At 44.9% G+C, this 13,404-nt stretch overlaps 1 protein-coding gene across 1 annotated transcript in view; it reads left to right on the top strand.

Moving 5' to 3' along the window:
* The window catches only part of LOC146867373 (pulmonary surfactant-associated protein D-like), a 71,601-nt gene that overhangs the window by 51,920 nt on the left and 6,277 nt on the right, over positions 1-13,404 (top strand). The window contains exon 4 of the mRNA XM_085604672.1: positions 243-326. Within this exon, the coding sequence (XP_085460798.1) occupies positions 243-326 (84 nt within the window). The remainder of the gene's footprint in view (positions 1-242; positions 327-13,404) is intronic.

The following is a 13,404-nucleotide window of genomic DNA, read 5'->3' as shown; positions in this document are numbered from 1 at the left end:
GAAAGGTTAAAGTGACTTCAATTGTATGGATGCAAAAGTATTACAATTTCACATTTGAATTCCACAATTTATTTCCCCAAAATATTTCTTGCCCTACTGAATGAGCTGAAATGTGTAAATCTTCGTTTTGAACCTATAAGGGCTACATTGATACTATCTTACTGCTAACAAACACTTGTGATTGCATATAAACATCATATTTACAAAAACACCGTGTCCTAATCATATATTTTTATCCACAGATCTTGACCTACTTAAGAGACAAATGAGTGCTATGAATTTACTGCTGAATGTATTGCGGGATGCCTCCACCAAGCTGAAGAAAGGTGAAAATAGTACTTAAAATCGGAGACTGTTCCATGTATTTCATTTATTTAGTTTTAGCAATATTCAGTAAAATACAGGGTGCACGATCACTAAATCATTTCTTGATATATTCAAAAAACATTTTGTTATTCAGTATACTTTTTCCAACTCGAAAAATAGATTCTGCAACTCATACTGAATCACAATTTTGAAGGGTAGTGAAATAGGTATTCCTTTCAATTTCTGAGTCGGTTTGTTATGTATTAATGGTTTGTGTATAAAATTTCTGTCTCAAACTACTGATCTGTTACAGACTCCCAAGTTGGGTTGGTAACTGATCGCGCAACAAACACAGCCCACTCATGTACATCATAGCAGAAAAGGCCACTTTATTTAGGACAGTTGAAGTTTTACCCAATCGCATAACTATATACAGTATGACATCATGAAATAAATTGCATTTCCCCCAAACCCCCCAAACTTTATTCCAACAATTCAATCAAAACTTAATTTAATACACCCCATTTCATTGTTTACCCCAACTTCTCTCTTCTCTCTTCCCCACCCCCCTTGTTCAGACATTTCCCCCCACCCCTATGAGTGGGTAAGACTGCTCCTGACTTACCCCCCGCCTTAAATGACAACAGGAAAAATTGGGAAACTTCAATGCCGTCCTAGAGTGGCAAGCAACTGTATCCGATTTTTATAGATAGATATATCTTCAGAGGCGGAATAGATGCACTATGTATTGATTTGACTACCGCCCCTGTGCTACCTATTTGTATTTTTGACTAAATCTATTCTTTATTATCAGCATTATCTAATTTTTGCATCAGTTTGGCATACCTTTCCAGACCATTATGATTAGGTTTTTTTCGGACGTTTTGAGACTTAATCTGTTGATATTATTAGTCTGTCTTCCATTTTCACTGCATTTTGGTGTTGTCCCTCTATTTATTTTGTCGTCATAATGCGATGCATCATGTGATCAAGCTCCCTGCGTGGAGCGAAACGCGTCATGGAGGACACTGGTCCTGTGATTTATTGACATTTATTTTGGGAAAAATAAACTACCTGCTTCACCCACTTCTTGCTGTTGTGGGACCCTGTCATTTTTCTCGGAGGAAGAGAGGTCCGTACCTTCATTTCTGCTGAAGTAAAGAGCAGAGAGAGATTGTTTCTACATATATATATATATATCTATATGCCGTAGAGAATGCACCATCCCGTCTAAAGTGGGAGCCACTGAGGTTGATATCCAACGGCCTCTCTATGTGGGGCACGAACATTTGGATCTAGGAAGCGCCCACCTGCCGGGGCTCATCTACGGGCCTCGCACGCACCAACAGAATATTCACAAGCAATTGTTCAGGACCACATCTCCCAGAACACTCAGCGTTGACTCATGCAGAGCGGTCCATAGAGGGCACGCTATCTTTGTGTATTTAACCGGGAGAGACTGGACTAAGCTTGTTTTCCTTTCCCACAAGCCTTTGAAGAAGAAAGATAATTTCGAAACGCGTCGGCAGAAGTGGGAGATGGCTGTGAAAGGGAGCAGGCTGGTGTCTTCCGTACCACTAATAAAGGGCTTAATGTTCGTGTTCGAGTGATTCTTAATCTTTTGGTGCAAGCAGGAGCAGGATATTTTTGCGGCGGCCATGCCGTAGAGAATGCACCATCCCGTCTAAAGTGGGAGCCACTGAGGTTGATATCCAACGGCCTCTCTATGTGGGGCACGAACATTTGGATCTAGGAAGCGCCCACCTGCCGGGGCTCATCTACGGGCCTCGCACGCACCAACAGAATATTCACAAGCAATTGTTCAGGACCACTTCTCCCAGAACACTCAGCGTTGACTCATGCAGAGCAGTCCATAGAGGGCGCGCTATCTTTGTGTATTTAACCGGGAGAGACTGGACTAAGCTTGTTTTCCTTTCCCACAAGCCTTTGAAGAAGAAAGATAATTTCGAAACGCGTCGGCAGAAGTGGGAGATGGCTGTGAAAGGGAGCAGGCTGGTGTCTTCCGTACCACTAATAAAGGGCTTAATGTTCGTGTTCGAGTGATTCTTAATCTTTTGGTGCAAGCAGGAGCAGGATATTTTTGCGGCGGCCATGCCGTAGAGAATGCACCATCCCGTCTAAAGTGGGAGCCACTGAGGTTGATATCCAACGGCCTCTCTATGTGGGGCACGAACATTTGGATCTAGGAAGCGCCCACCTGCCGGGGCTCATCTACGGGCCTCGCACGCACCAACAGAATATTCACAAGCAATTGTTCAGGACCACATCTCCCAGAACACTCAGCGTTGACTCATGCAGAGCGGTCCATAGAGGGCGCGCTATCTTTGTGTATTTAACCGGGAGAGACTGGACTAAGCTTGTTTTCCTTTCCCACAAGCCTTTGAAGAAGAAAGATAATTTCGAAACGCGTCGGCAGAAGTGGGAGATGGCTGTGAAAGGGAGCAGGCTGGTGTCTTCCGTACCACTAATAAAGGGCTTAATGTTCGTGTTCGAGTGATTCTTAATCTTTTGGTGCAAGCAGGAGCAGGATATTTTTGCGGCGGCCATGCCGTAGAGAATGCACCATCCCGTCTAAAGTGGGAGCCACTGAGGTTGATATCCAACGGCCTCTCTATGTGGGGCACGAACATTTGGATCTAGGAAGCGCCCACCTGCCGGGGCTCATCTACGGGCCTCGCACGCACCAACAGAATATCCACAAGCAATTGTTCAGGACCACATCTCCCAGAACACTCAGCGTTGACTCATGCAGAGCGGTCCATAGAGGGCGCGCTATCTTTGTGTATTTAACCGGGAGAGACTGGACTAAGCTTGTTTTCCTTTCCCACAAGCCTTTGAAGAAGAAAGATAATTTCGAAACGCGTCGGCAGAAGTGGGAGATGGCTGTGAAAGGGAGCAGGCTGGTGTCTTCTGTACCACTAATAAAGGGCTTAATGTTCGTGTTCGAGTGATTCTTAATCTTTTGGTGCAAGCAGGAGCAGGATATTTTTGCGGCGGCCATGCCGTAGAGAATGCACCATCCCGTCTAAAGTGGGAGCCACTGAGGTTGATATCCAACGGCCTCTCTATGTGGGGCACGAACATTTGGATCTAGGAAGCGCCCACCTGCCGGGGCTCATCTACGGGCCTCGCACGCACCAACAGAATATTCACAAGCAATTGTTCAGGACCACATCTCCCAGAACACTCAGCGTTGACTCATGCAGAGCGGTCCATAGAGGGCGCGCTATCTTTGTGTATTTAACCGGGAGAGACTGGACTAAGCTTGTTTTCCTTTCCCACAAGCCTTTGAAGAAGAAAGATAATTTCGAAACGCGTCGGCAGAAGTGGGAGATGGCTGTGAAAGGGAGCAGGCTGGTGTCTTCCGTACCACTAATAAAGGGCTTAATGTTCGTGTTCGAGTGATTCTTAATCTTTTGGTGCAAGCAGGAGCAGGATATTTTTGCGGCGGCCATGCCGTAGAGAATGCACCATCCCGTCTAAAGTGGGAGCCACTGAGGTTGATATCCAACGGCCTCTCTATGTGGGGCACGAACATTTGGATCTAGGAAGCGCCCACCTGCCGGGGCTCATCTACGGGCCTCGCACGCACCAACAGAATATTCACAAGCAATTGTTCAGGACCACATCTCCCAGAACACTCAGCGTTGACTCATGCAGAGCGGTCCATAGAGGGCGCGCTATCTTTGTGTATTTAACCGGGAGAGACTGGACTAAGCTTGTTTTCCTTTCCCACAAGCCTTTGAAGAAGAAAGATAATTTCGAAACGCGTCGGCAGAAGTGGGAGATGGCTGTGAAAGGGAGCAGGCTGGTGTCTTCCGTACCACTAATAAAGGGCTTAATGTTCGTGTTCGAGTGATTCTTAATCTTTTGGTGCAAGCAGGAGCAGGATATATATATATATATATATATATATATATATATATATATATATATATATATATATATATATATATATATATATATATATATATATATATATATATATTCACTTAAAAACCATAGGTTTCACTCATGTTATAGTTAGGTGGATATTTCACTCGTAAAAAACCAATGAAATTCCCCCGTTATAGTTAGTTCAGATAACTATAACTCGCGCGCCCGCAATGCACTGCTGATGACGTCACATATTACATCACTCATGACATGGTCAGTGATATCACTCATGACATCACTGATGACATCATCCTTGTGATAGAGTGGCAGTCGCGCGAGTTATAGTTATCTGAACTAACTATAACGGGGGAATTTCATTGGTTTTTTACGAGTGAAATATCCACCTAACTATAACATGTGTGAAACCTATTGTTTTTTAAGTGAATTTGCAAGGTTTTTTAAATGCTAATTCCTAACTATAACGTGTATGAAACCTATGGTTTTTTCAGTGAATTTGTACGTTTTTTTAAATGCTAAGTTATGTATGTATCCTTCAGGGACCCCCTGACAAAGGCTAGGGGGTCAGGAACTCTCTACCCTGCCCCCTTTTCACGTTCGTCACCTTCCTTTTTCACTCTCGCACTGAAAACAAACAAAATGGCGGCCGACACTTCCTGATTTCGACCGATTCGAACGTTGACTAACATGTAACCACCAATCAGAATTACGCTCGCACACGTTAGGGTGCTCGCACGGTGCGCGCATGGTGCGCGCACGGTACGCGCTTATAGATATTTATATGCTTTTAAATGCTATCTTCTCAGGAACTACTGAACAGATTGACACCAGACCTGCAAAAGGCACTTCCCTGACCTGAGGACTACCTCTCTGCCAAATTTCAAGTAATTCTGTTGAGCCGTTCGGGCTGTACCTTCGACTAAAGGTCCTATGGGAAAATGCATGGGGAAAACGCGTTTTGGGACCCCCCTTTTTTCTCGGCCCCCACTTGACGAATCGCCCCGAGACTTTCAGGGTAGGAGCTGAGCGGAGCACCCCATTAGTTTTGAAAATTTCGCGAGGATTCGTCAACCGGCGCCAAAGTTATTCAAAATAGAATTTTCAGATTTCCTATGGAAACACGGTCCTAACTATAACTATCTACTGGCGACCGCCAGTAGATAATATATATATATATATATATACAACTAAGGGAGGGAGGGTGGGACAATGGGAAAAAACAGCTGCGACACACTCCGGGCACCTGCGCCGCAAACGTCCTCCCGCTAGCCTGCTTCTGACTACGCCTCCTGAATCCCTTTCCCTGCCTAATTACCTACACCTGCCCTTCGCACGGCCGCCCTAATTGCGCGAAACAGCCCAGGCGGAGACCAGCTCGCGCCCTGCTCCACCTGGGTTCCCATTCGGCAGCAAAGTCAGCAAAGTGTAACGTGCTGAATTAATATTAATTAGACAGGCCATTCTGCAGTTTTCCTGCAATTCTTTAGCTGGTGAATCGAGTTATTAGTCTGTTTGCAAAATAAAATAGTGAAAGCAAAAGGTAGGTGAACAATTTTATAATGATTTTTGTGATCAGTTTGTACATACCTCTTATCGCAAATTCACAAAAATTAATTTGCCTTTTGGTTTTTGCAGGTATGAAATTACGCACGCGCAAACCCCTTGCTGGATTACAAGCTTTGTGATGTATACAGTTTAATTTCATCACAAACCCCGGCGAACTTTGCACATCAAAATCAGAGAAGTTGTTTCAAATCGAAATAAAACTGGTTATATTCAAATTGTAAATCAGTTACACTTCAGCATGCATATAGAGATTTCCATGCCGTAGGGCGAATTTTTACAGATTATCATTAGATTGGCTTTATTGGTTAAAGTGAAACCCCGCTAGAGAACTGAAGCCTAGAGGGCTACTTTTAGTTGGGCTGGATGGAGGGATCATCTACTACCGATTGTGGACTAAAGCCATGTTGGAACATCAATAATTAGCTTCTAGAGAGGTATATAATTTGCACTACCAAATGCTCCTGGACAAACTCAGACTCACGTTTTTCACTCTGTACAATATGGGACTGGCATGAGCACATTTTCCAGGGCTACTTATAGATCCCAGCCCACTACTGTTACAAATATCACAAAGTTTCGACATGTTAGTGTCCTGATTTAAAATATTTTTTTTAAGTTACACTTCTACTTGGAAAATATCATTAAATGCTGAAGTACAGTTGCTTTATGGGTTGAAGACTTAAATAGTCAAACTCAACCTTGAATCAGCTTCACTTAGAAGGGCTTTGAAACACAGCATTTACCCTTTGCCACTTATTTATTTCTCTAAAATGATCAAGTGCATTATAGAGTAATTTGATGAGCAATAGCTTGGTGGATGTCATCAGTGGCATCATCAATGATGTCCTTTGAGAAGTCATCAGTGATGTCATTTAACTTGTCATGAGTGATGTAACGTGAGTTCACAGGCAGTGCATGGCGGGGTGCAAGGTATAGTCATCTAACTGAACTATAACTGGCAAAGTTCATAGTTTTTTTTGGGTTATCAAGCACTCGTTTTTAACTCATTTCAACACCTAACTATACATTACATTAACCATTCTCTTTTTGAACCAAATTTCTAGGGTTTAATAATGTAAGCTAAGATCTTATTACTATACTGCTGCCCGTGACCCCCACAGCCTGCCCTATGTTCTCCATGTGCCTACCCCTGTCCCTCCTTCCTTCCTTGGTCTATTTTACTGACCCTGTCCATGCTGGCCTGTTCACCATGGTCAAATTGCCGCCCCTTCCCCTCTTTTGCCTGCTTTCTGTCCACCATTTGCATGCCCCTGCCCCATTCCTCCAGCCCTCTAGGCCTCTATACACAGCTACTGGCCCTGCACATGCTAGCATTCCCTATGTGGTCAGCTGGCTGCCTCTGATCCTGCACCCCTCCTCCATCCCTTTGTTTTCTTTATACATGCCCCTGCCCCTTCATGCTATCCATGGTCTTTTGTGCTGCCCATTCTCAGTAGTCAGCATGCTGCCGTCTTTTATCTACCCTTCTTTTTCCAAATCTGTATGCTTCTCCCTCCCACACTCCTGCCCTGAGTGGTCTTTTGATACTGCCCCTCCTGTTTGCCCTTTGTGCTTAGCCTTCTGCCCCTACCCACAGCGTCCGTGACCTCTGTTGCTTGAGTCCATGCCCCTGCTCTATGCCTCCTGCATGGTCTGATGTGCTGTTAGTGCCCCTCATGCTTCCCATCCTTGACTAGCCCTTGTCCCCTCCACTTGCCCTAGTTGTACAATTCCATGCCCTTCATGGTCTATTGAGTATCCACTGCCTCTCCTGCCTGCGAGGTCTGTTGTGCTGCTGTGTACCTCCCGCTTGCCCTTTGTGCTTAACTTGCTTCCATCTGCCTGCCTTCGGTGGAAGGAATTCATGCCCTTGCCCCATCCCTGGTGCATTGTCTGATGTGCTGTCACTGCCCCTCCTGCTTACCCTTCTTGGTTAGCATATTGTCCCTGTCCATGCCCTTTCCCCTGTCCGAGTCCATGTCCTTGCCTCCCTCCTACCCTCCATGGCCCGGTGATCTGCCAATTTCCCTCCTGCCTGCCCTTTGTGGGCCATTGTGCTGCCATTGCCTTCCCACCTACCCAGAATGGTCAGTTGCTGTCACTGTTCCTGCCCTCTATATCCATCATCTGAGTTCATACCTATATCCCCTCTCTTCTGCCCTCCATGGTCCTTTGTGCAGCTCCTCCCTCCTGCCCTCCATGGTCTGTTGCTGCCATTGACACTCCTGTCTGGCCTACGTGATTTGTTGCTCCTCCTGCCTACTATAGATGCTCAGCTTGCGGCCCCTGCTCCTGCCCTCTTCCCCCTGCCCTCTGTTCTCTCAGACCAGTCCCTACATTCTCCTTTCTACCCACTCTATGGTCCTTTTGCATGTCCCAACGCCCCTCTATTGCTCATCATGGTCCAATGTGCTGCCTCTAACCCTCCAGCCAGCCATAAGTGGTCTGTTACTCTGGCACTGTCCATCCCACTGCTCTGCATTGTCAATTTACTGCCCCTGATTCCTCCCTCATCCCTTCTGTTGTCAGTGGGCTTTCCCCTGTGCCTCCATTGTGCTTCCACTGCCACCCCATCTGCCCTCCATGATCAACTTGCTGCTCCAGCCCCTTCCCAATTTCCTTCATATGCAGTTCCTGCCCACTCCCTCCTGCCCTCCATGCTCTGTTGTACTGCCACTGTCCCTCCTGCTTGCCCTACATATTCTGTTTGCTGCCCTTGTGGCTGTGCCCCCTACCACCCATTGTCCTTGTGCATGCCCCGGTCACCTTTCTCCATATATCAATGGTTTGTTGTGCTATCACTGCCCCTTCCATCTGCCATTTGTGGACATCTTGTTGCTCCTGCCACTGCCCCTTCCCTCTCCCCCTAACTGTCAAAAACAGGCTTTCCCTACAATGCATTTCAAATGGTACCATGTCCAGAGTCTTATAAAAGCTGCTATAACATGTCCATTTTATGGGTAGTCAGATGCCCTGGGGTCAGGGTGAGCTCACCCTGTCCTCTTATATATTTCTTTTAATTCATTTTCAGGACACAGGTGTGATTTCCATTTTTGCTCCCATAGGCCGAAATGGTTAAAAGCGTTTACACCAAATTTAACTTAAAAGATTAACTTTTCACAGAAAGTGTGCTTTTTTTGCTTGGTGAAAATCCATTAGGTTGGTTTTGAGATATTAATTTGTTTTTTTTAAAACAAATAGAACAGACTTTAAACGGTTGGCACTTTTATATATCTCTGCCATTTAAACTCGTTAATCAATCCAGTCAATCAAATTTTCTAATTTTAACTTAAGACAATGTGATTAGCTGGATTAGGGCTGAAAATGTTGAAACTCACAAGTCAACTATGGCTCACGACTTTATCACTGAGCAAAAACAAAATGGACACAGCTATCTGCGGCAAACCCCAAATGTAGCCAACCACAGGGCATCGATGAGGAGGACCCACATACCTGGAAAATCAAAAGCTACCATTAATAAAGTGCCGTTTTTGGTGCACAACTCACATGCTAAAGTGGCTTTGAAAGCTTCTTTTAGGTGCTAGGTTCAACTGCCATTTTGCTCCTGACTTGTGAGTTATTTGTGACTCGGGAGTTGTAGGCATTGTAATTAACAAAAAACAGAAACAATGCCGAACACACTAAAATAAGTGCCTGGCTTAGCTTTAAAGGTAGGAGGTAGGGGTCCATTGTATACAGCATGGGTTGGGCAGCCACTGCAGACGAGGTTCAAGGCTTGTCTTCAAGTAACCCATGCTGTTCCTGCCTGAAGGTCTTGCACACTATGGGGCCGATTCCGATTTAGGACGGAAGGGCTCCGAACGATGGTTGGAGCCCTTCCGACCGAATCGGAACGTCTCGGCCGGATTCCTTTCTGACTGAGCCATTCTGATGGGCTCGGTCGGAAAGGAATCCGACTCGGAATTCCGGATGGCGGACGACAGGCTCAGAGAGCCCGTCCGCCGTCCGGAAATCCCTCAGTACTCCCCCGGCTGCCTCTTTACGACCGAGAGAGTACGATGGCAGTTTTTCACTGCCTTTTCGTGCCGGTCTTTCCGGTCCGAAAAGGCAGTCGGAAACTGTCTTTGGGGCCCCCAGTTGCCCACATGGGTGCGAGGCTGCCGAATGGCTGCCTGGGGGCACCTATGGTGCCCCTCTGTGGATCCCTGCACCCGGTGGCAGGCACCTTGGGGTGCCGGCCACAGGGTGCAGGGATGAACTTCACCCCTGCTTTTCACAATGCAAGCATGCATTCCGCTAGAATGCAAGCTTGCATTGTGAAGTATACGAGTGCGACAGAACAGGGTTCGGTCGCATCGTACTCGCAGGGCCGTAACCGACGACAGCAGGTCGGTTGGTTACGGGTCCTGACCGATGTCGGACGGACCTGAGTCCGTCCGACATCGGAATCGGCCCCTCTGAGTTGGGGAACCATCACAGATTGGGCGTAGGTTCTAGCCACAAAAATAGATTAGCCACCTTCACCTCCTCTCACATCCAGGCAATAAACCGAAGACCCCCGAATGCTCCCCACATGCTTTAAATTAAATAAGAAATAAAAAGAGATTCATTTTACCCGAACACCCAAAATGTAGGCCAGATTCTTTGGTAATGAGACAGGTACCAAGGTCCCTGGGTGCCAATACTAGGGTCAGAGAACAGTAATTCCTGAAGAGGATTCACAGACAGGGCAAGCTTCATGCCAAATACCACAAACCCAGGGCGAGCTTTACCAACCGATCTATCAGCATTGGGCGCTCATGGTCATGAACTTGTAACTGCCCCTGGAAGGAGAGGCATAGGTTAGTGAAGCTTGCCCTCAATTCACAGGTCCTAGGTTTGTGGTACCACACAAGGATCCACAAATTAGATAAAACAATAAAAAAAACATGGTCTGGCCAAGGATCAAGCTCCTATGTGTAGTGGGGTTTGAGAATCTATTGCAGGTCGCACATAGACATGGCCAGATGCCAGGACTTGTGGCCATCCCATGCTGTGCATTGAAGTAAGTTACAAAGGAAACATGGAATTCACTGAAAAAACCACAATTAAAAACTAAATATATCTCAGAATCATATGCGCAAAACTCCTGAAATTCGCCAGTTAGGCTTAGCAACAGACACAATACACAAGATAATGTGCATCAACCATAATTAAAACTGTATATTGCCAATAAAGCAGAAACAAAAGAGAGCTATCAAGAGAAAAATATGAGTTATGGTGCAAGTTAGGGCATGCGATGTGCTCATTGCCAATGATAGGTTTCAAATTGTAGTGGTTTTGCCTGTTTGAGCAAGAGCCATACCTCTGTTTTTGGCTGTGGTTCTGTTGCTAACTATGAATATACCTATATATGCATGGATTGCAACCTCAGCTCTAATTGGGAAATAAATATATTCTCATTAAAGTTATGAGTTTAGGAGTACTATAATATAGCCTTATAGCCCGCCGTAGCGGGCTATACCGGCTATTAAAGGCCCGCTGCAGCGTTAAAGGCCCGAGCCGAAGGCGAGGGACTTTAACAAAAGCAGCGGGACTTTAATAGCGGTATAGCCCTGCTACGAAGGGCTATAAGGCTATTAGAACATTCTGCCACTAGAGGGCAGAATGTTCTAATAAATGAAACAAAGGCTTCTCGAAGCTCGAGGGGATTTAAATCCCCTCGAGCTTCGAGAGGCTTTTGTAAAACATTGGAATGTTGCTCTGCGGGCCTTTACCGGCCCGTAGAAGCATGGAGCACTCCATTGTCTACAATGGAGTGCTCCACATTCCAATGTTCTAATATCACTTATTGTTACAGCATTCCTGTTCCATTAATATGCATTGCCATTGATAATTTGACCACATGTGTTACTTATTGTATTGTGACTTGATGATGACTCCGTATTTCATGGCTGCACCTCTTTGTGGGTTTATCTTAAAAAAAAAAAAACAATATTCAGATCAATCTGTCATGTTCCCATTACATGGCAAGCCAGCTGGAATTGAGCAATTTCGCAGCGAGTGCTTGGGCCGCACCAGCAGAAAAACTAGATCTGAAGGGTGGGCTGCAGCTGGAGCAGCAGAGGTGGCTCTGATGCGGGGCCAGCTTTGGCCCTGCTGGCGCCCGGTGAAACAATGTTTGTTGGCACCCCCCAATGACCACCCCCACCATGGATTTCCTCACTACCACCCTTTAACAATGCCCCTCAAATGTCCATAACCACTCTCTTTCAGATGCATTTAATTCGTTTTATAGCTCCACTCACACCAGTGTAGGGTGTAAGAGCACTTTACAGAATACAGACACACAACACAAAGACATTCAAACATACATGCATAAATCAGTGTATAGGAAATGTTACATAAGACAGAGGACTACAGGATGTGGGAGTCACATGTTATCTATACTGGTAGGCAGTATAGTTTGAGTGTTTGGCCTGGAGAAGCACAAACTCAAAATTGAAAACATAACACTAGGGCTGGGGGTTCTCTTCAATAATAAGAATTGAGTTCTACTCAAATAAACCCTTTTTGCAACACTAGGATAATGAAAGACTGGGGAACAAATCATAATGCTCTAAACTAGTAAACAGTCTAAATAGCGAGTTTAAACTATCGAGTGGACAGAATATTGACTGTCAAAAATATAGTGGTACAGCATATCGATATTCAGGTAAGAAGTATCGTTGGTCATAATATCGAAGTCAGTAATATTGACCGTCATAATATCGTTGTTGAAACTATCATTTTTTTTAGGGTTTTAAATGTTAGTATATGTATTAAAAGTATATATTATTTTTGTAATGTATTTTATGTTCAAATATTTTTGCGTATTTTAGCTCTGTAGCGGGTTGTGGGTTTATAGGGGAATAGGGTGGGAAGCAATTTAATTATCATATGTTAATTAGGATTTTTTTAAATTAATTATTATATGTTAATTAATTTTTGCGTGATTTTATTCTGTAGTGGGTTGTGGGTTTATAGGAGAATAGGGTGGAAAGTAATTTGGTTTCAATTATTTTAATTAAAACATTAGGTAATTAATATTTTTGTATTTAATAATTGATATTGTTAAAGGTGTTAATTAATTAATTATTAAATAATTATACATGTATTGATAATAATTAATAATTTATTGGCAAATCTGTTAATTGTGTTAAAGTTATTAATTAGTTATTAATTTGATATTAATAATTAATTTGTTGATATGTTAATTGTGTACTTTTTTTAGGAGTGTGTTGAGGGTTGATAGGAGAGTAGGGTGGGAAGTAATTTAGGGCCCGATTAGAATCGCGGGCAGACTTCAATCCGCCCACCACCCTAGCGGTGCTGGGACAGACCGCCAGCGGTGCAGCAGTCCCGCACCACTGATTAGGATGCCACCGCCACCCTGGTGGTCGCATTCTGTATATTTAACATTGTGGAGGGTGCTGCTGTAAGCAGCACCCGCCGCAGTGCCAAAATGGCATGCTGTACTTTGCCATGCACAACGTGGCAATATAGGGGGGTACCAATTCCCGCCGGCCTTTCCATGGCGGCATCGCCGCCATGGAATGGTCTTGACCTCAATGCATCCTAATATGGATGGCGGTGCCAGCTAGGCACCACCACCATATTAGGGGCCAATTCCGGCCG

The sequence above is a fragment of the Triturus cristatus genome, chromosome 1_2 (assembly GCF_964204655.1).
Source record: "Triturus cristatus chromosome 1_2, aTriCri1.1, whole genome shotgun sequence".
In the NCBI taxonomy this organism is placed as follows: domain Eukaryota; kingdom Metazoa; phylum Chordata; class Amphibia; order Caudata; family Salamandridae; genus Triturus; species Triturus cristatus.
Note: the sequence above shows the minus strand (reverse complement) of the source record. Positions and strands in the feature narration are given on the sequence as shown.